General features: G+C 42.8%; 1 protein-coding gene across 7 annotated transcripts; it reads left to right on the top strand.

Moving 5' to 3' along the window:
- Positions 1 to 840: 840 nt before the first annotated feature.
- Positions 841 to 16,505, top strand: APTX (aprataxin). 7 transcript variants are annotated; one of them, XM_065947381.1, is made up of 8 exons: positions 841 to 971; positions 6,786 to 6,922; positions 8,225 to 8,271; positions 8,514 to 8,816; positions 9,428 to 9,487; positions 10,299 to 10,525; positions 15,223 to 15,326; positions 16,228 to 16,505. In XM_065947381.1, exons 2-8 carry the CDS (start codon positions 6,790 to 6,792, stop codon positions 16,380 to 16,382), a joined length of 1,029 nt encoding a protein of 342 aa, XP_065803453.1. In that variant the 5' UTR covers positions 841 to 971; positions 6,786 to 6,789; the 3' UTR covers positions 16,383 to 16,505. The 7 variants fall into 7 exon arrangements, with proteins under 7 accessions (XP_065803453.1, XP_065803455.1, XP_065803449.1 ...); XM_065947377.1 differs by having other exon boundaries at positions 936 to 1,018; XM_065947379.1 differs by lacking the exon at positions 841 to 971 and adding an exon at positions 1,038 to 1,057.
- The last annotated feature ends 4,047 nt before the right edge of the window (positions 16,506 to 20,552 follow it).

Genomic DNA, 20,552 nt, shown 5'->3' with positions numbered 1-20,552 from the left:
CTTCCTGGTGTGCGATTACTATAAACCTGCATCTTTTCTGCTAACAGGGGCAGCTCTCCCTTGTTTCCTGAAGATCCTACTATTCTTTTTGATAGCTGACATCTCCAGTTCAGTCGCTCAGTCGTGTCCGACTCTTTGAGACCCCATGAATCACAGCATGCCAGGCCTCCCTGTACATCACCAACTCCGAGTCAAACTCACGTCCATCGAGTTGGTGATGCCATCCAGCCATCTCATCCTCTGTTGTCCCCTTCTCCTCCTACCACTAAATCTCTATGTAAGGAAACGATATTCAAAAAGAGATACACTTTTTCCATCTGCCAGAATGCCTTCAAATTCTTGCAGTTCATGACTCTTAGGGAACATCCTGGAACTGTCATAAAAATCAGTAAACATCTCATTCCAACATCCTGCTTTTCTCCTCCCTGACAGCCCCTCAGCTAGTTCATTCAGTGAAGACAGCATTAAAAAATCTTAGCAGGTTTCTCCACCTCTGGCCCCTTCAGACCTTTCTCGGAAAAGGAGAAAGCCGATTGTAGCTTCGAAAGGGTACGGGAAAACAATGCCACAAGCAGGTACTGTCTACAGCGGAAACAGTGGCTTTAAAGGTAGTGAGCTTTTCCTTATGAAGGGAAAATCAACATGCTCCATAGCTGCCTAGAAGCGGCCGCCGAGAGGATAGCTGCCTGAAGTGTCTCCTAATTCAGAGATTAAGAGGTGATTGGGGAGCGGCTCTCGGATAGAGGGGAACTGGGAGAACTCGTCGTTTTTTGGCTAACTGCCAGGAACCGAACTTGGACGGCGGCCCAGTTCGGAACCAAATGGGGCGGGCACTTCCCTATCCGGGCATCTGGCGAGATCCTCAGTCACTGGAAACGTCACAGGTTGCGCTCCAGTTTGTCTTGCAACGTCATCCTGCAGCGCCGGAAGTGGAGGAGTAACGTGAGCTTGTCGGCCTCAGCCGTCTGGAGGTAAGGCGGTTGTCGGCCTACCTCGTCTGCCTTCCGTGTTGATAGCCGTGAGTGTGGGCCTCACTCGAGTCCGCTGCTACCCTAGAGTAATGTTCCCTGAATAACGCTGCCACGGCTCTTTCCAGGCAGCCCAGCGGGCGTTGCTCCACCCTCGGGCTCTAAGGCCCTGGGCTTCCCATTTCCCTCCTGTGGTGTTTCGGCGGCTGGCGGCGCTTTTGTTGGTCTTCACTGCACTTCGCGTTGGTTCGCCTGTGCGCCTGATACCTGAACCTAGCTTAGTCGGAACACAAGCAGAAGAAAGATTAGAGAGTGGGCACTGTCTGACCCAAGGAGGCTTCGCAGCCTGTCAGCAGGGACTTTGTTTTCTCCAGAAACGCTCCTTGAGAGGAACTTGAGGGCCCTTCACAGCATCCACAGCTGGCCTTGTAGGAAGACGAGAAGAATCAAGCCTTTTCTCGTGCAGACCAGTGTTAGCGGTTCAACAAAGCAAGACTATAATTTCCATGTGGAATTAATGTGGTCCAGGTTGGGAGCCTTTTGAGAATTTGAAATATATCGGGAGCCATTAGAACACTGGGGACAGGACTCCTCTTTTCAGAGAGACAGAATATTTGTGTCCTGTCACCTTCGTTGTAAGCAGTGTTGTCGGATGATCTTTTAACATTTCCTTATCATGTCTTCATCCTACCTTTACTATTAACGAGAGTGGTAATGGTGTTGAATGCTGGTTTTTTGCCAGATGCTGAACTTTTTACATCTTAATTTAGCCCTTGTGACAACAGTGTGGTGTAGAGCCATAATTAATATCGTTTTCCAGCTGAAGAAATAAAGACTTAGCTTAAATAACTGGCCTCAAATTATACAGTGAGTAGGGATGGAGGGAAGATTTGAAGGCGAGCAGTTGGATTTCAGAGGTCTGGGTGTTGTTCACTAATTTACATTGATTGTTTTCAGCTGTTTCTCAAGTGCCCAGTTGTTATCTGCTATTTTAGGGAGAAAATTGAGTTTATCCGATGTGCTTTCCCTCAAATTTCTACCCTTGCTTTCTCTTCATACACTCATCAAGGTTGATACCACCTATCTATACCTTTCCTTCAATATCAGAGGATGAGCTGTCTCCTGATCAAAATAAATTCCTTTAGCTTTACTTCTGACCTTTCTTTTATATTTTCCCCATGAAACCGTGCTTTCATTTGTCTTTTCTTCCCTTGTCTGTGTCCCAGTCATGTATAAACAAGGTCAGGTTACTCAGATCCCTGCTCCTTATCCCCCAAGCCAGAAAGAAAAAGTTCCTGGTGATCCATCTTCCTTTAGCTTGCATACAGTAACTCTCTTCTTATCCAGACGTTTTAAAGAGTATTCTAAATTCTGTATCCAACTCCTTACCTCTCATTCCCTTCTGTGGTCTGGCTTTCAGTTCTATTATTCCCCTAAAATTTTATACAGTAGTCACTAGTGACTTATTATCAAACCAAATATACATTCTTTAATCATTACACTTCCCTGGTGGCTCAGATGGTAAAGAATCTGCCTGCAGTGTAGGAGACCAGGGTTCAATCCCTTGGTTGGGAAGATCCACTGAAGAAGGGAATGACAAACCATTTCAGTATTCTTGTTTGGAGGTTCCATGGGCAGAGGAGCCTTTTGGGTTACAGCAATCTGCCTGCAGTGCAGGAGACCAGGATTCGATCCGTGGGTTGGGAAGATTCCCCCGGAGCAGGGATTGGCAATCCATTTCAGTATTCTTGCTTGGAGAATTCCATGGACAGAAGAGGCTGGTGGGTCACAGTAGGGTCACAGAGTCGGACACGACTGAGCGACTAACACTTTCGATCATTACTGGATCCTTTTGCTGCTTTTCAAAATGGTGATACTTTTTACTCCTTTGCTTTTCAAGACACTACACTAAGCTGATTTATTCAACAAACATTTATTGTGATATACAGATGAATACATCAAAGTGCCTCCTTCCCTTGAAGAGCTTACATTTTAGCTTTTTTCCCTGAGTGCTTCCCTCACCAATAATTTCTCCTGTGGATAATCTTCCTTCCTTGTCTAAAATGTTGGGTGTTTCCAAGGCTTGTGACTTTGGCCCACTGTTTTTTTTTTTTTTTTCCACTGTTCTTTTTATGCTGTACACACTGCTTGAATGAGCACATCAACTAGCATGGCTTTAACTCCTTCCTGTATGCTCCCCAATTAAAGTGTCAGCTTAGACCTCGGCTGAGTTTCATTCTCACCTCTGGCTACCCTGCTGGACACCTCCGCCTGCTAGTCCCACGGACTGTTCAAATATTGTCTTCTCTGCACTTACTCTTAGCACATCCATCACTGTCTTGTTGATTTTATCCTCTAAGTATTTCTCAAATCGGTTCTTTTTTTGTCTGTATTAATGTCTTACTTTGAACCTTCTTTCACCTGAAATATGATGGCTTTCTAACTGGTTTCCCTGCCTCTAGATCAATTCCCTGCATAACTATTCTTTACACTACCTACCATCCTCCCAATGATTCTTGAAAACAAATCTGAGTCAAAGTCCTGCTTAATAATATTTAAAGATCTGTCCTTTCATTCATCCTATCTTTTCTCTCATTAAGCAAATACTTACTGTTTACTAAATTGCAAAACCCATTCGAGCTTCTAAAGTTTGAACTTCTCAACCCATCTCCCAGGGCTCTGCTTCATCTGGACCTGCCTGCATCTCCAGCCTTGTATGGACCTCATACTTTAAAAGGTTGCAGCAGCCCTGAACTGCTTCTTCATGTGTGTACACTGTCCTACTCCTTTTGACTGGAATCTTCTCTTCGATTCCTTCCTCCACTTCCTGCTCCTCAGCTAATTAGGCTGCCCACTTTGACCTAATTAACCCAGTTCATATATAAGTCTCATTTTAGGCCCATCTCTTATAGGAAACCTTCCTTGACACCTCCTTTCTCCAAGGCTAGGTTGAGTATTCCAACTTTGTGCTCCCACAAAAACCGTTTTCATAGACCAGTCATTATACCTTTCACCTTTGTTGCAGTTGTCCTGTAACAAATCTCTGTCCTCCACAAGACTCAGGCTCTCGAAGGCAGGTATGATGTATTATAGTATTATACCTGCAACATACAGTACAGTGAGACTTTTGCTATCATAGAGCTGGCAGTTTATGGGGTTTTACTGGATGGGTTATATTGACAGTTCAGAAACAGCCATCTTTCTGTGCTCCCCATTTTCTAAAATACTTCATTCCTAGAAGTTGGAACTGTAGGCTGAAATGGACCAAGATACTGCTTAAGGTTAGTTGCATAAGCATTGTGTCATCACTGCTTCAGCTTCTCAAGGAGTAGTAAATGGGAGCATTATAACGTCAGAACTTTAGGGAGACTGAAGCACCTGAGTGTGTGTGTGTAGGGCAGGAGGGGGAGTTCCTCTTATCCTGCAAAAGTCAGCCGTGCTCTCAGCTGCCCATTGGATTCCTTCCTGTCCTTGCTCTTCAGCTGTTCTCTCTCCAGGCTCCTTTTATTATTCCTGTGAGTCGTCAGTCACCACATGACTTGTTTCCCAATGCTTAATGAAGACGTGCTTCACTACTCATTCATCAGTTTCCATCAAGTGCAAACAGAGATCCCTTTGAGCACATAGCATTTAAAAGTGGGGCTTCCCTGTAGCACCATCATCACTTGACGCCCTGGGTCAGGGATTTCCGATTTACAGCTGACTCTTCATGCTCTTGCATGAGCTTCTTCACAGAGGAGCTGCCTCTTAGACCTAACACTGGCCCACATTGCATTAACAGCCTCCTGACTGGTAGCTGACTCTAGATTTCTCCACTCCAGCCTGCCTACACACAGCGTCATTTCACCTCGCTGTGCACCTCAGACTCTGGCAGTGGTCTCCTGTGGATTGTTACATTTCATGGCCTATTACTGTTCTTTCAACAACTTTGCCTTGTTTTGGTGACTCTCTGGGGCAGTTCCTCTGGGTCAGCCAACCAAGGTCTGCTACTCACCCCTCACCCATGGCTTGTCACTATTGAAATCTGTACGTTCACAGATTTTGAAATGGAAAATGTCCATTTCAATGTCCAAGTGCTTTTTGAAATGAAATGTCCACTCCACTCCTTTTCTTCCTTATCAGTCCCCTTGGCTCTTGGCCTTTTCTCCTGCACAGTTTCCGAAACCTGCCCTGATTACTGCATGTCCTCAGCACTCATTTGCTCACTCTGACTCGCATTATCCTATCTTTGTAAATGGTAATGAAACTCCGATGTCTAAAAATATGGTTTCTTTTCCCTTCCCTTTGGATACAAAGCTTGTGCAGAGCAGCTGATTAAGTGCTGCCTTGCCTGCAAGAGGCATTTCTCAGAGAGAGGACATTAGAGGCTTGAGCATTGATAAGCTTCTGGAACTGAGGGAAGCGTCCCAAAGATCTAGTCCTGTCCCTCTCAGTTCCGTGCTCTGCCTCTTTACGTGATCTCATCCTCTTACCCTAAATTCTATGACATATTGATGCCTGTCAAATATATACATTCAATTAAAGACAAATATTTCTGTTTTGTGTCAGGGCTGGTCATAATTCTTACAGCTTTAACAACCTTTGCCTCTGATTCTCTCTCTCCCTTGAAACACTTTCAGGTTTACTTGAAACTGTGTCTCCTGAATTGCAGTTCCTAAGACTCCAAATAAAACACTTTGTAGTCTCAAAAAAAAAAAAAAAAAATTATTCCCCCCCATCCCGTCCCCTCTTTGAGCTTTATACTGTATATCCCAGTGTGACTCTAGTATCTTCCATAGACAACTTAATCTGTGTTTCAATCTGAAATCATCCTTTCTTCACTTATCTTTTATCCCCAAATTATGTTTTCTGTGTATTCCTCATTTTGGTTAATGAGTATTTCCAAATTAAACATCTTGGTTGCTGTCTCTCTTGTTATTCCCCAAGTGCAGTCAGGAGTAAGTCACCCTCACAGTTTTTCTTGGCTTTTTCCTCTTCATCCTCTTTGTTCAGGCCTCTTCCCTCTCCCACATTTCTTCTCTTTCTCTTCTACTGATAACTCTATGTCACCATGAAAGTTGTTTTACAAAAGTACCAGCACCTGTAGTAGTGTCAGTGCAGGTTGTGTATCGAATAAAGGTGCTATAATCACACTTTAGAAATAGTAGGTTTGTATATTTATTATAACAATCTTCTGGCAGGTGGCAGTACAATGTATTGTTCCCACATCTGTATGTTATGACATTTAAGGACTAGAAACCTTGATGCCTGTGGAGAACATCCTCTGTTCTTATGTCCTCAGTTCTCTGTCAGGCAAGCTTGTCCTTTAAAACCAAGTGTAAATATACCTTCCTCATGAAGCCTTTTTTGACACTCCCTACAGGAGTCAGTCATTCCTTTCCCAGGGCTAAGGCCATATGGCTACTCCCTTAGAGTAGGCATTGCATTATGTTGTAATAATTGGTATATGAGTCTGCCCTGTTGTACTCTAGGCCCCTGAAGGATAGGGACAGTGTTTCATCATTCTTTGATCCTCAGCAGGTAGCTTAATGTCCAGCATGTACAGTATATCAATAAACATAACAAATATTTGATTGCATAACATGATTCAGGCACAGAAGTAAATATGTTACCCACTTTATCTTCTTTAATCCTCACGACTCCTGCATGAGTCCTGTTATTATCACATTTTATAGGTGAGGAAATTCAGACTAGGGAGGTGAAGCCACTTGCCTCGAGAATGAGCAGCCGGGAAATGGCATGTGTGCTGGTGCTGGGTGTGGCCCGGGAGGACAAGTTCTAGTTTTTTCAGGGCTTCTCTTGTGTTTTGTCCCTCAGAGTAATGACGCGGGTGTGCTGGCTGGTGAGACAGGACAACCGGCACCAGCGAATCAAACTCCCACATTTGGAAGCAGTCATGGTTGGGCGCAGCCCAGAGACCAAGATCACCGACAAAAAGTGTTCTCGACAGCAAGGTAGTTGGCCCCAGGATTGTGGAGATTACTGTGTTTGGTTTCTTCAGATAGTGATCATCAAAGATGCACTTTCCCTGAATGCTACTGATGAAAACCTTTTCTGTGCCAAATCAAAACTCAGCAACTGAGCTCTTTTGGCTGATGACAGGACTCTGTGCACTCCTGATTCCACCCTCTGAAAGTGGGTTCATATTCAGTGTTGGGAGCAGGCAGGTTCCATCCTGTACTATGGGGTGGTGGATCTGAGTCCTTGCTCCGCTTTGCCCAGGGAGGTTCCTCATTGGGCAGGGAGACAGCTGAATTCTGGGATTTCCAGGTTGAAACCATGTCTGAGAAGTGATGGTTTCATCCTTTACACTTTGTAATACACAGAGGGAGCTGTCTTTAAAAGATGATGGCACCTGGCTCTTGGACTGTCTTTTCTGGAATTTAATGAAATGAAAGTCCTTAGGAAGAATTTTTACCGTGTGCCTCATTTTTTTTTTTAACCTGTAAACTCTCAGATGTGCTCACTGCTCTCAGGCCTCTCCTGCAGTGTGTTCCCCGTGGCAGGGATTCTTGAGACTTGGAGTCTGCAGCAGTGATTCTAGCTTTCCCCACATGTTAATATAAATGGGCAAAAGATACCGCTTCTTGCTCTCTGTCCCCGTTGTCATGACAGCAGCTGTAAGGGTGTGTATATCAGCCCATCCGCTGCCTGTCCTCCCTGGAGAGAAGCTAGGATGTCTCTCCTTTGCTCCCTGTCTCTTGGCAGAATTTTTTTGTTCACATATCTGAACCCAAATGTTTGGTGTTAACTTCTTCCCACACATGCTCAGACTGTTCTGTCCCAGCAGTCCTCTGCACTCCTCCTACCCAAGGCCAGCTGAACTTCAGTTTCCCAGGAATGTATCTTTTACCTCTTTCTCTGTTGAAGGGTTCCGATCGTGTCTTGTAATAGAAGTCTGATTTGATCCTGCACTATAAGAGCTTGTGAGGGAATTGGGTTCCATTCCCTGATTTCAGAGCCTATAATCCCGAGTGGGTCAGGGGCTCTGAATTAGGGAGACTTGTGAGGATTCAGTGACTCTGCCTTATAGAGAGACTAGCAGTGCTTGAGGGAGCATGCACACTGTTGGGTACTGTATGGAAGAACCTGGAGCCCTAGTCCCCTGAATAATGAATGATTTTGCTCATGGGTCTTTGAGGAAACCCTTGTCACATTGCTTCCTAGAAGGAGGCTTCATTGTCTTGTAGGGATAATAGGAACAAGTTGCTGGTTCTTCATGGCATTTGGGTTTACCTTTTTTCAATCTCTTTCAGTACAGTTGAAAGCAGAGTGTAACAAAGGCTATGTCAAGGTAAAACAGGTATGTCTGTTTGTATCTTGGATTTCCATGTTCTACTTGATGATTGTCTTACACTGTTGACTTTAGAGTGTCTGTGCCAGCCAGTAAAGGCTCCTTGGTCATGTGTGGAAGTGACAGAATAACAGAAGTGAATATTAAGCATAGTACTGGGCATGTAGTAAGTGGTGAATATAGGAGTAGCTGTATTACTAATGATGTTATATTACTACTGCTAGTATAATCATTTTCTGATTACTCCATAGGTAGGGGTCAATCCCACCAGCATTGACTCAGCCATAATTGGGAAGGACCAGGAGGTGAAGCTGCAGCCTGGCCAGGTCCTCTACCTGGTGAATGAACTTTATCCGTATATTATAGAGTTTGAGGAAGAGACAAAGAGCCCTGGCCTGGAGACTCACAGGAAGAGAAGGCGGTCAGGCAGTAGCGATCCTGCAGAAGGGTGTGCTGCCCCGGAAGCTGAGCCCCGCCCAGGACTGGAACCTGGGAGCAGCCCTCGCCAGTGCTGTATGCCTCCAAAGAAGGAGAAGGATGCCTCCACCAGAAAGGTGAGGGAAGAGTGCTGGGCAGGTGGCATGGAGAGCAAATAAAATGTAATATTGCTTAATTGTTTTGTACGCAGTCAAACCCAGACATGCGTGAGGGATTATTGTGATGAGAGAGTCACTTGTTTATGTCACCAGTCACTGGGATGAATATCCCTTTGTGTACTTTTCTCTTGAATTCCTGAGGTAAGCCACTTGAAGGTAGGGTGACAATGGCAGTGTGCTTCACATTGAGCTACTAAAATAGGTCAGTCATCTGTCTCTCTGTAGAAGGTTAACATTGCAGCACTCTTCATAGATCCCGTGATTCACATCCTGATGTCAAAGTGGAAACTTAGGCTGTAGATGAAGTGGGAGAGGGGGAGGAAGATGCAATTCACACTCTGGTGTGTCCAGCCTCTTGTCTAGACATGCAGCTCTGAATATGGGAAGAGAATGGGAATAGCTTATGGTTTATAAAGGAAAAGATTGAGGTAAAGGGATTAATTTAATTCTTAAAGACTGACCTTACTTCCAAGTTTGGTTGGACTTTGCTGACATCCAGTGTTAACTAATGCCAAATTTAACCACCTTGTTTGCAATTTACACTGTCTTTGTTTGTTTGTTTGTTTTAGGAATCCTTGGGCCACTGGAGTCAAGGCTTGAAGATTTCTATGGAGGACCCCAAAATGCAGGTCAGAATAAAATTTTGGCATCAAAATACTTTTCACATTGTAAATGATCACTCCACAGAGGTAATAGCTACAAATGAAATCAAAGGAGATCAGTCCTTCTGAATGAGATTTATTTTACTAGGCTATTTTGTGAGATCAAGTGGCTTTTCTCATTGTCAGTAAGTTACAACTGGAATTCTTTAGAGAGAAAGCTAAGTTTTTCAAATGAGTGTCTTCTCTGCATCGTTCCTCCTAAGCTTCTGGGTACTATTATGGGACGTTATGTTAAACTTAGTGTGGTCCCTTTCAACAGAGTGTCGGTTACTGTATGGTGACTATAGTTACAGCTGCCCTGGGATTAATGGACATCATCCTAGGAGGGGTCTGAGTTCTTAAGTTACAGCCTGGGATGACGGGGGGCAAGATCTGATAGGGCTTTTTGGAACACGCGTGTGAGTCATGTGGTCTGCTGGGCTAGAGTGGAGGAGAGTGCGTTTGAATTGAGACCTGCAGGGGCTTTGCATCAATTCCGCAGGAACTGTTCGGCAGTGTGCCTCTTTTCTGGGCTCTGTGCGTTATAGTGACCGAAAACACGGACAGGAGTCAACTAGGCCCGTGTTGGCGTTCTAGACGTCCCACGTGGTGACTGTGTGACCTGGCGCGTGACGCAGCTCATCTGAGTCTCTGTGCTCTCATCTGTCAAAATGGGGGTCCTAAGACCCTCTTCACAGGATTGTGGCAGGAATTAAGTACGTTAGTGAACCTGACAGTACCTGGCACGCACAAGATGTCCTGGTGACGTCTGTTTCCTTCTCTTGTGCTCCTCTGCTAGGTTTACAAAGATGAGCAGGTGGTGGTGATAAAGGATAAATACCCCAAGGCTCGTTACCACTGGCTGGTCTTACCCTGGGCCTCCATTCCCAGTCTGAAGGCTGTGACCAGAGAACATCTTGAGCTCCTCAGACACATGCACACTGTCGGGGAAAAAGTGATTGCTGACTTCGCTGGGTCCAGCAAACTCCGCTTCCGTTTGGGCTACCATGCCATTCCCAGCATGAGGTAAGCCTTGTGGGGGGTGCCGGTGTGTTCTGGTTCCATCTCGGCGGACAGATGAATTCAGCCTGGGTCTGCTGAGAGTGCTGGTCACCCTGAGGTTCAGGGGATTGGGTGGGGTGTTTCCAAGGCAGGTGGGCTGAAACTTGCATGCTTTTGCCTGACTTGCTCGCAAGCCTTGAGTTCCTACTTCTGCTTATAATTTGATAACATACAGTTCTTTGTTCTTCTCAAATGTAAACTCTGAGAGTCTAACTTACAAACCACAGGAAGCAGCTTTATTACCTTCAGGAGAAGAACTGTCACCTGAAGGTAATAAAGTGACTTTTACCAGATTTTTCAGAAGTATCAATAACCTCTAAATGATTAGGGACCATTGCTTTGAAGGAGACAAGCGTCACTGACTTCTTTCATGACAGCTTAGATCTCAGATTTAGGATAAAATGAGAAAAAAGTGTAGAGACTGTTATCTTTTGGCTCATACCTGGAAGGATTCAGAAAGGAATGATTGATACTTTTCAAAGAATGCAAGCAAGGCAGATCTCCTTCTTTTGAGTTAAGCAACAAGATAAGTGGACTAATGGAATTTCTGAGTTTTAATTTTGGGGTGTTTTTCTTGGGGGGGTGTAAAATATACATAAAATTTATTTTAACAATTCAGTTGCATTAAGTACATTCACATTGTTGTGCAACCGTCACCACTATCTATTTTTAGAACTTTTTTTCATCTTCCTCATCTACCCCTCATCTACCCCCAGCCCCTGGCAACCACCATCCTACTTTCTGTTTCCATGAACTTGACTACCTTTCACTTTCACTTCAGGTACATCATGTAAATGGAATTATATAGTATCTGTTGTTTTGTGGCTGGCTTTTTTCACTTTAGGGTAGTGTCATCAGGGTTCATCCATACTGTAACATGTGTCAATTTCTTTTGTTTTATTTAATCACCCAACATTCTTTACATTTTATTAGGTGGATAATTGTGACTTAGGTCACTGGCCACTTTAACACATGAAATTTTTGTGCTACTTTTTTACCCCATCCATACTCTTTGTTTTAAATCAAGGCATAACTTACATCCAACAAAATGCACAGTAAGATCTGTAGTTTAATCAGTCTTGACAAATGTATATGCCATGTAACTATGACTGTGATCAAGATAAAGAACACAGAACTTTTCTATCATCTCCCAGGAAGTTCTTTTGTGCTCCTTTTTCTTTAATCCTCCCCTTACCCTCCAAGTGCTGTTCTCATTTTTTTTCAGCATAGATTAGTTTTGTCTGTTCCAGAACATCGTATAAATGAAATCATACAATGTCTACTATTTTTCTGTTTGGCTTTTTTGGGTCAGTGTAATAGATTTTGAGATTCATGCATGTTGTTGTATGTATCATGGATGTACTTCATTTTTTTGTTCTTGTGTAAATACCTAGAAGTGGAATTGCTAGGTCCCAGGGTGGAAATATGTTGTATCTCATTTAAAAAATATTTTAAAATATTGTTAAAACCTTATTCACAACTATAGGGCAGAAAGTCACGCATGATCCTATTCCCCTAATGCTGCATACCTCATGATGACAGCCCTTGACCACAGAACCCTTTTCACATAGCAGTCGTGATGTCCACACCTTTTTCATATAATGGATGCTAAGGAGATTGCTAAAGGCAAGAGCTGCGACTGGTGTGAGTGGGAAGCAAAATGAGCAGTAAGTTGTCAGACACATATCCTTTTATGATCACTCTTCAGAAGTTTTAATAAATTAAACCTAGGAAGGAAAAAGTAACAAAGTAAATATTTTTTCTATTGTAAAAGTAATACATTTTCAATTTAGAAAATATAAATAAAATATGAAGCAGAACAAAGATCTTCCATAATATTACTGCTAATTAAACTCTAGACCTTATTCCAATTTCGGCCATTATTCTTTCCATTTTTTTTCTGCTCCAGGATCCCACTTTGCATTTATTTGTTTCTCGTCTTAGTCTCCCAGATCTGTGACAATACCTCCTCCTGTAATGCTTTTCATGACCTTGACACTTTTGATGAGGACTGGCTAGTTGTTTTATGGGATGGTTCTCAATAAGAGTTTGTTTGATATTTTTCCATGATTAGATTGAGAGTGGTTTTTTTTTTTTTTTTGCCAAAATACCCCAGAAATGATACTGTGTCTTAGTGCATCATTTCAAGGAGTGCATGATGTCGATCGAGACAGTTTGTTGCTCCTGATGTTCACCTTGATCACTTTATTAAGGTGGTGTCTGCCAGGTTTTTCTACTCAAAGTTGCTATTTTTCCCTTATAATTGGTCAGTATCTTGGGGGGAGATGTTCTAAGATTATGCTACTAAATTTTTTTCTCCTCAGACTTTTGCCCAGTGATTTTAGTATCTACTCGTGGATCTTGCCTGCAACAGTTATTATTGTAGTGTTTACTCCATGGTAATTTTATGTTTCCCTCTTTCCTTCTAATTTATTAATCGGAATTTTTCTGTGTGGGAGAGTTGTCCTTTCTCCACCATTACGTATTTATTCAATACATGTATGGACTCATGGATATTTATTTTATTATATAGGTTTTAATTTAATCTGTCTCTATTTGGTTTCTTGCTCATGTTGTTCCAGCCTTGGTCATTGGAAATTCCTTTAGGTTGGTTCCTGTATCACTTTGACATGCCCCAAACGTTTTTTGAGCATGTCCTTTTTTTCTGTCCCCTTACTTTTTGTAACAAGGTGTTCTAGGCTTATCTTATATTTTTCCTGTTCTCGCTCTGGAATGAACCACTTCTCCAAAGAGCCATAGTTCCTTTTGAAGAATGACGTAAAACAAAACTAGATCATGAAGTTTCTATAGAGAGAAATGGTTGGTTCCAGAGTGTCTTTGCTTCTAGGTTCTCTGAGCAAATGGAACTAGGAAATACATGCATGAATCCAACCCACACGGATACATACACCTCTCTATTTATTTCTCTGTTTACCCACCTGTGCATGTGTATGAAAAATGTGAGTTCATGCTGATACTTCTGATCCAGTCCTGTTCCACAGGTTCATTCTTGTCTTCCCCTTTCCTTTTTTGTGATTTCTTTCTCCAGTAGTGAGAAGTTTGGCTCTCATTAGCTACAGTTAATTCACTTATGTATTCATTCCCAGTATAAACATAAAATAGTTGTAGAATTGCTTATCCACACTCACGTGAGAAAGACATTTACTCACGAGAGTACAGTATTTGTATAGCGTTCTTTTTATCTTTACAGAATCAAGTCAAAATACTGTTTTCCAAACCTAATTAGGTTAGTTATTTTCTTCCGGACCTCCTTCAGTGTGGTTCCCTCTTTATTTGTAATAGTTAGGTTTATTTGTTACTGCTTGTACCATTTTAAATTCCCACAAGGTACTCGTTGGTTTTGATGATTTATTGGGGGAATGTGAAATATTATTGATTCTGAGTCAAAGCTTTACAAAAAGTCATCCTTCTTGGTTTAACAAGTCCTAAAGAGAACTGTTGGTTTTCTACCTCAAACTTGTTTTTCCCTTAAGCTTCTTCATCCCAGCAAGTGGCACCTCCCCAAACCCACATCTAATCCATTAATTGTTCCTGTTGGTTCTGTTCCAGAATATATTTAAAACTGGATTGCTTCTTGTCATCTCCATCGTTATAGCTCCTGTCTGAAACATGACTATTTTTGGTTTGGACTGCTGTGGCAGCCTCCTAACTTCTCCCTATATCCATCCTTACCCTTCCTACAGTCCTTTCTCTACACAGTAGCCAGAGTAATCTTTTAAAGTATCAAGCAGATAATAGCACATATGTGTGGGCCAAGTCACTTCCGTTGTGTCGACACTATGCAACCTCATGGACTGTAGCCTGCCAGGCTCCTCTGTCCATGGAATTCTCCAGGCAAGAATACTGGAGTGGGTTGCCATGTCCTCCTCCAGGGGATCTTTCTGACCCAAGGGTCGAACCCACATCTCTTATGTCTCCTGCCATTGGCAGGCAGGTTCTTTACCACTAGCACCACCTAGGAAGCCCAGATAATAGCATTCCCCTGCTTAAAATCCTTCAGTGGTTCCCCAGTGTAATCAGAATAGAATTCAAACCCTCTGCTAACCTATAGGACCCTTAATGATCCAGTTCCTCCCTAGTGCCTGCTCCTTGTTTCCAGCCATTCTGACCGTTATTTTCTTTCTGCCACTCAGTTGCACCAAGCTCCTTTTCATACTAGGGCCTTCACACGTGGTCTCTCCACTTCCTGAAACTCTTTCAGATCTTTGCTTTCTCAGTTCAAATCTCTGCCTGGGAGAGGTTTTCCATGAACATCCTAGCTACTTGAAGAGACAGCTTCTACCCCCTAGGCACTCTCCATCCCATCTCCCTGTTTTGTTTTTTTTTTTAGCATTGTTGCAGTAACATTTTGAATTTTCCTTGTTTATTTGTTGACTTATTAATTATTTATCTCTCTTCATTACAGCATAATTTTTATAAGGACATAGGCCTTTCCCATTTTGTTCACTGCTAAATTCCCAGTGCTAGAACAATTTTTGGCCCTGGTAGGTACTTCATGAGCAGTAAATATTCTTAAGTGAATAGATGAATGAATGGAGTTAAGCGGAAACACTGTCAATATTTTGCATACTCATACTTTTACTTTTTGGCATTCTGATTAAGCTAGCTTTAATGGTAAATCTTTGTTTCCTCTCAACTAGCCATGTACACCTCCACGTGATCAGCCAGGATTTTGATTCCCCTTGCCTTAAAAACAAAAAACACTGGAATTCTTTCAATACCGAGTACTTCCTCGAATCACAAGGTAAACAGTGTTGTTTATTTATTTATTTATTTTAACAGTGTTGTTTAATTTTTACATTTGTTTTAGTTTCTCAACTGTTCTTATAATTGATTCAGTTGTTTCCCTAAATAATAACTTGGCTTCGAAAACTCACATACAACTTTGTGTTGCCTATACAGAGAACCCCCTTAACAGAAACTTGATCATTTGGATTTTAGTAGGATTGCACTTTGCTGTGAGCAACCTTCTTGGGGGATGTAGAATGCTGTTATGTCGGAGTCAGAAAAAATTCAATGGGGGGCTTAAAAGGTTGTCCTGAGAATTATTGGAGTTTATGGATCTGAAAGCTCTCAATAGTTTTTTCTTTCTTTTGCCAGCAGCCGGGAGGAGCTTGGTGGCTGCCTTCTGTCAAGAGTGGCTATTTAACAGGGAAGCCTGTCTATACGTAGAAAGAAAGAATTTTTCATTGTGTATACTGTGGAACTTAAGTATGCTGGAATGTTAATTATGACCATGGGCTAACTAGGGGTAAAGCCCTGTGATAATAAGCCTTTGACATAGTAACATGGATTGCTTAGAATGTATCCTAAAGGAATGTTAATTATCTCAGAAATAGGTTGCTCAGGGAACTCCCTGGTGGTCTAGTGATTAGAACTCCATGCTTTCACTGCTGAGGGCCCGGGTTCAGTCCCTGGTTGGGGAACTAAGATCTCACAAGCTGTGTGGTGCTGCCAAAAAGTCAAACAAACAAAACCCATTGTTCAGATTTAGAATCTGACCAAGCATACTTTCCCAACAGTGAGTGTAACCCTCAGTTTACTTGATTTAAGGATACTTGGCATATTTGGAATCAGGTTTTCCTTTTTTTTTTTGTATCTTGGCTTTCCAGAGTAGCTGGACTCTGAACATTTTTCCCTTGCAGCTGTGGTTGAGATGGTGCAAGAGGCTGGCAGAGTGACCGTCCGAGATGGGATGCCCGAGCTCCTGAAGCTGCCCCTCCGTTGTCACGAGTGCCAGCAGCTGCTGCCTTCCATCCCTCAGCTGAAAGAGCATCTCAGGAAGCACTGGTCCAAGTGATTCTGCGGAGCCTGACCTTCTGTAGCACGTGTGCCTGATTGTTGAGAGCAAATTCCTGGCACCTGTTCTGGATTGCATGTGAACTTTCATTCCTTGAATTAAAACATGCATTTTTTCTTTTTTCTTTTTTTTTTTTTTTTTTACAAAGCTTGTTGTATTTCTGAGTGCATAATATGGTGTGACCTGAAATAGTTCAGGAATTAGGAATTTGGGTTTGTCGTGGGTGTGTTCTTTGGTGAGGGTGGCAGGGATAGGCCTGGCCCACCATCTCCAGGAGTCACGTCAGGTCTGACTAATGGGGAACAAAGCCTTGTTCAAACTGACCAAACACAGAATACAGAAGCAGAGAACTGCTTATGAAGTCCTGTTCTTTACATTTATTCTCTCCTCAGAGGTAGGCGGTGCCGTTTTATCAGAGCAGACATAATGATTTCTTGTTTGCCCCGAAGGCACTGATTGTTCTCAGATCCTAATCTGGTCTGTAATATCTCTCTCTTTCCCTCTTCCATAGGGGACATTTTGCTGCTTCTGTCCCCTTCATTCCTTTCCTTCATTCAAATGCTGCTTTCTTAGGAAGCCTGTCTCATCACTTCTCCTTCACTCTGAGCAAACAAGCTGGTGACAAGGTGTAGGGATGGAATTTTCTTCTAATATCAGGAGCACTTGGATGGTAAGGAGATACTCAGCAATATATTTGTTCCATTTCAGTGGTCAAGTCTTCTTGGTTGGCCTGCTTGGATCTGTTGTCTGATTAGGTAATTGAAAACTATCAGGAGTTCAGCTAATAGTCACAGAGTCAGTTCTGATGCACAAAAAAGTAGCTGTTGAATGAAAAAGTTGCATAAACCTCATGGTTTCACTTTTCCCTCAGAACAAATTTGGATAGAACAGTTGGATTAAGTTGATTTTTGGGTAACATCAGAACTAAAGGTGAAGGGAAATCTAAAACATTATTTTTGATCCATTGTTGATCTATTTGGTGATGTGACTTTTTTGCTCTTGTTTGTAAACCGCCCCCCCCCCACCCCCCACCCCCACCCCGCACCAAATCTTCTTAACAATAACTTCTCTCTGAAGAGAGGAAAACCTTAATCCATGGAGACCACATTTGACTTTGGTTTCTTTCACAAATAAACAAGATGCATGGTGGTTTTTTGGTTGAGTATATGAGTACAATTATAATTAGTAGTAATTAATGATTACAGCAGCTAACACTTGTCTAATTTCTTTGTTTCTGGTATTATGCTAAGTACCTTTATCCAAATCTTCTTACGGTGTGTAACTCTGGGGTAGGCCCTATTGTTATGCCCCTTTAAAGGATGAAGATCTAAGTATCTATAAAAGATCCTGGGCTCCATGGTGGGTCTTGATTCTAGTGCACAGAACTCATTACTTCTCCCCTCAACTGAACAGTAAAATGTAGTACCACCCAGCAGTTGTCATAGGCCTGCAGGGGCCTTGGGCCTGTGCTGATCGAAACTTTCCGTGACTTTTGTTGATTTCTCTGAGGCCGGTCAGTTCCTCTGAAGCCCTGTTTGTCCAGCATTCTTCATCTGTGTCCTCTGCTCCTCTTGCACTCCAGGAGTGTAGTCCTTACCTTGTCAGCCCACTTATCCGTAGTTCCTTCTGTCTGGCCCCACTCTGGACCTTTGAGCCTGTGCAGTTGTCCTCTCCTGTGCTGATGCTGCCTCACCTTGTGGTCCATGGCCTTCTGCCCTGACTCAGCTGTGGAGGGATGTGGCTTCATAGCTTTTCCTTCAGAGTCATCGGGTTATTAGGCACTGTAATGCCTGTTGGTTAAGAACAGACTCTGGATTCAGATCTGGGTCCCAGACCTGACTCAGGTACTCAGAGCTGAGGGATCTTAGGCAAGTGACTTACTTTCCCTGAACTTCAGGGTGATAAGGATTAAATAAAATAATCCATGTAGAAGACTTAGCATAATATCTGGCACAGAGAAGGTAACTGGAAGCCTCTGCTTTTATTTTGTTGAGGGGAGTGGTGGGGATGGGGAAGGGGTTCACTTGATCTAGCCCCATCTCTACATCTGAAGCCTTTAAGCCCAGAGAAACTGTTTGTAAAGGTATAGAGTATACCTTCTATGGACTCCTGAGATCACAATTACTAGTTTCTTTTTTAAAAAAAAATGTAAATATCTGAGTTTTACCCCAGAAGTATTGGATCACAGTCCCCTGGGCCTAGGGATCTGCACTACTTAACCAACATTTAAACTCACAATAAAGTTTGAGAATCAGAGTGTAAAGAGCCTTTGGCTTCAAAGTATCTTCCATGTCTGAAGCTTCCAGATTAGGCTGTGCCCTGCCAGGACACAAACTGCATTTTCCAGTGGACTTTCTGGGCCAGTTGTGGGCCTTGCGTCCTTCTACAGGATCAGTATTATTTCAGGATCCAGGAACTCCTTGGGCATTACATGAGGGAGAGTGACTGACGGTAGCGACCAGCCCTCCCTTTCTGGAGGGGTTGGAGGGAGCCCCTCTGGCCCTGGGTCTTAGGGGCCAGGGTGAGATGGTGACTGCTCCTCTTCAGTGTTTCTCACTGCCCTCTTTCTGCCCAGAGGTCAGTCCTGGAGGCTTGGCTTGGAACCTTGATGAGTGTAGCTAGCTGGAGACTCAGAGCATTTATATTTTTCCTCTCCTGAGTTTGTCTCTTTGATATCCAGGGTCAAACAGTCCCTTTGAGAACCAGACCATACTTGGGATGATCAGTAAGAGTCTCTACAAGTTCAGGGACATCTCTTGGAGCTTGGTATCTGGATGCCCATCACATACATTGGATATGTCTAGGTTTCTGAGATTCAGGGCTCATCTGTGACAGAACTGGCCTGTGTCTCTCTGTTCCAGTAATACCTATTGGAGACTTCCACAGAGCTCTCCTGTAGATGAGATTTTTTAAAAAAAATATATGATAGGGAGTTCCCTGGTGGTCCAGTGGTTAGGACTTTGTGCTTTCACTGTGGCGGCCCTCCCCAGGATAATGTATATATACACATTTTATATAAATTAATAGTTTATGAAATTCCTGAAGTGCTTCCATAGACTCCCTAGGAGTGGTGAAAAGGGTCATCACCGTGTGTCTGGGATTTCAGGAGGTATCTGGGATCGCTGTGGAGGACCAGGGGCCAGACTCCATTTCTAGGTTTCAGGGATACTCCCTCAGCCCTTTGGTACATGCACATCCCGGGGGCCTCTGGCCAGAGATGGAATTGGGGCCCAGGAGCTGCTGGCTCAGTTTAGCTACCACACTCCTGTAGGAGTCCTGAGAAACAGGGAAATTCTCAGTGTGTCTGAGGGGTTTGGAAACCTTGGCTGCCAGGCTCATCATAAATTGTCTAAAAGGCACTGAATGTACTTTACCCTAATCAATGTCCAAGGGAAAACTGTACTGATCATCTACACAAATAGATCCGCTGCATCGTGATTGTATGTGAAGACAGTGGGTGAGTGGCAGTATTTCTTATGTACAGTCTGTTAACAGTACAAACTGTACTGAAGACCCAGTACAGCTTGTAGCAGCTTGTCCTGTTAAAACCAAGGCAGAGATTCTGCTGGGGCCCCGGCCAGTGCACTTAGAATTAAGGGAACATTTAACTAAACTTCAGACAAAGTGCCCAGTGAACTTTAAAGATATTGCAGAAGCATACAATTTAATTTTCTACCTAATCAATAATGTTAGCACATTAGTATTAAAATCAAGATGAGAACATCTGGTAAACTGCAATCACAGAGACTGCGTCTCAGACAGTATAACATGTGAGATATGATGAAGGAAAATTGGAAGTGAGGTGACCACCTCTGAATTCTCATTTCAGCAAGGCTACTCAGTGAGTTTGAATAATAGCTTTTTTAGAAGAACAAATATAAATAATGATTGTAAGGGCCAGAAAAAGTATGCAAAATATTCAGGTGTATAAGTCCCATGTCACTCCCTCCCCCAGGTGGGCTATTGTTGATATATATATATATATATATATTTTTTTTTTTGTCTTTTTTTCTTCAATTTTTATATTGTCGATATTATCACTAGAAAAAAATTACCTTTCTTTGCCTATTTAACCCAGATTTATCATTGTGTTGTAATTGGGTGGAGTCTTCTCAAGGTACAGGGCATACTGGCATGAAAAAAATAGACCAAAAGCATATGTCACATTTG

The sequence above is a fragment of the Muntiacus reevesi genome, chromosome 10 (genome assembly GCF_963930625.1).
Source record: "Muntiacus reevesi chromosome 10, mMunRee1.1, whole genome shotgun sequence".
NCBI classification, from domain to species: Eukaryota; Metazoa; Chordata; class Mammalia; order Artiodactyla; family Cervidae; genus Muntiacus; species Muntiacus reevesi.
This window is presented reverse-complemented; position numbering and strand designations above follow the sequence as displayed.

Excerpts from the sequence above, each read along its gene's own strand:
- APTX (XM_065947376.1), top strand. Across the intron at positions 6,923-8,224 it reads AAAGTGTTCTCGACAGCAAG|TACAGTTGAAAGCAGAGTGT; the intron begins GTAGTTGGCCCC and ends AATCTCTTTCAG. Across the intron at positions 8,272-8,513 it reads GCTATGTCAAGGTAAAACAG|GTAGGGGTCAATCCCACCAG; the intron begins GTATGTCTGTTT and ends ATTACTCCATAG.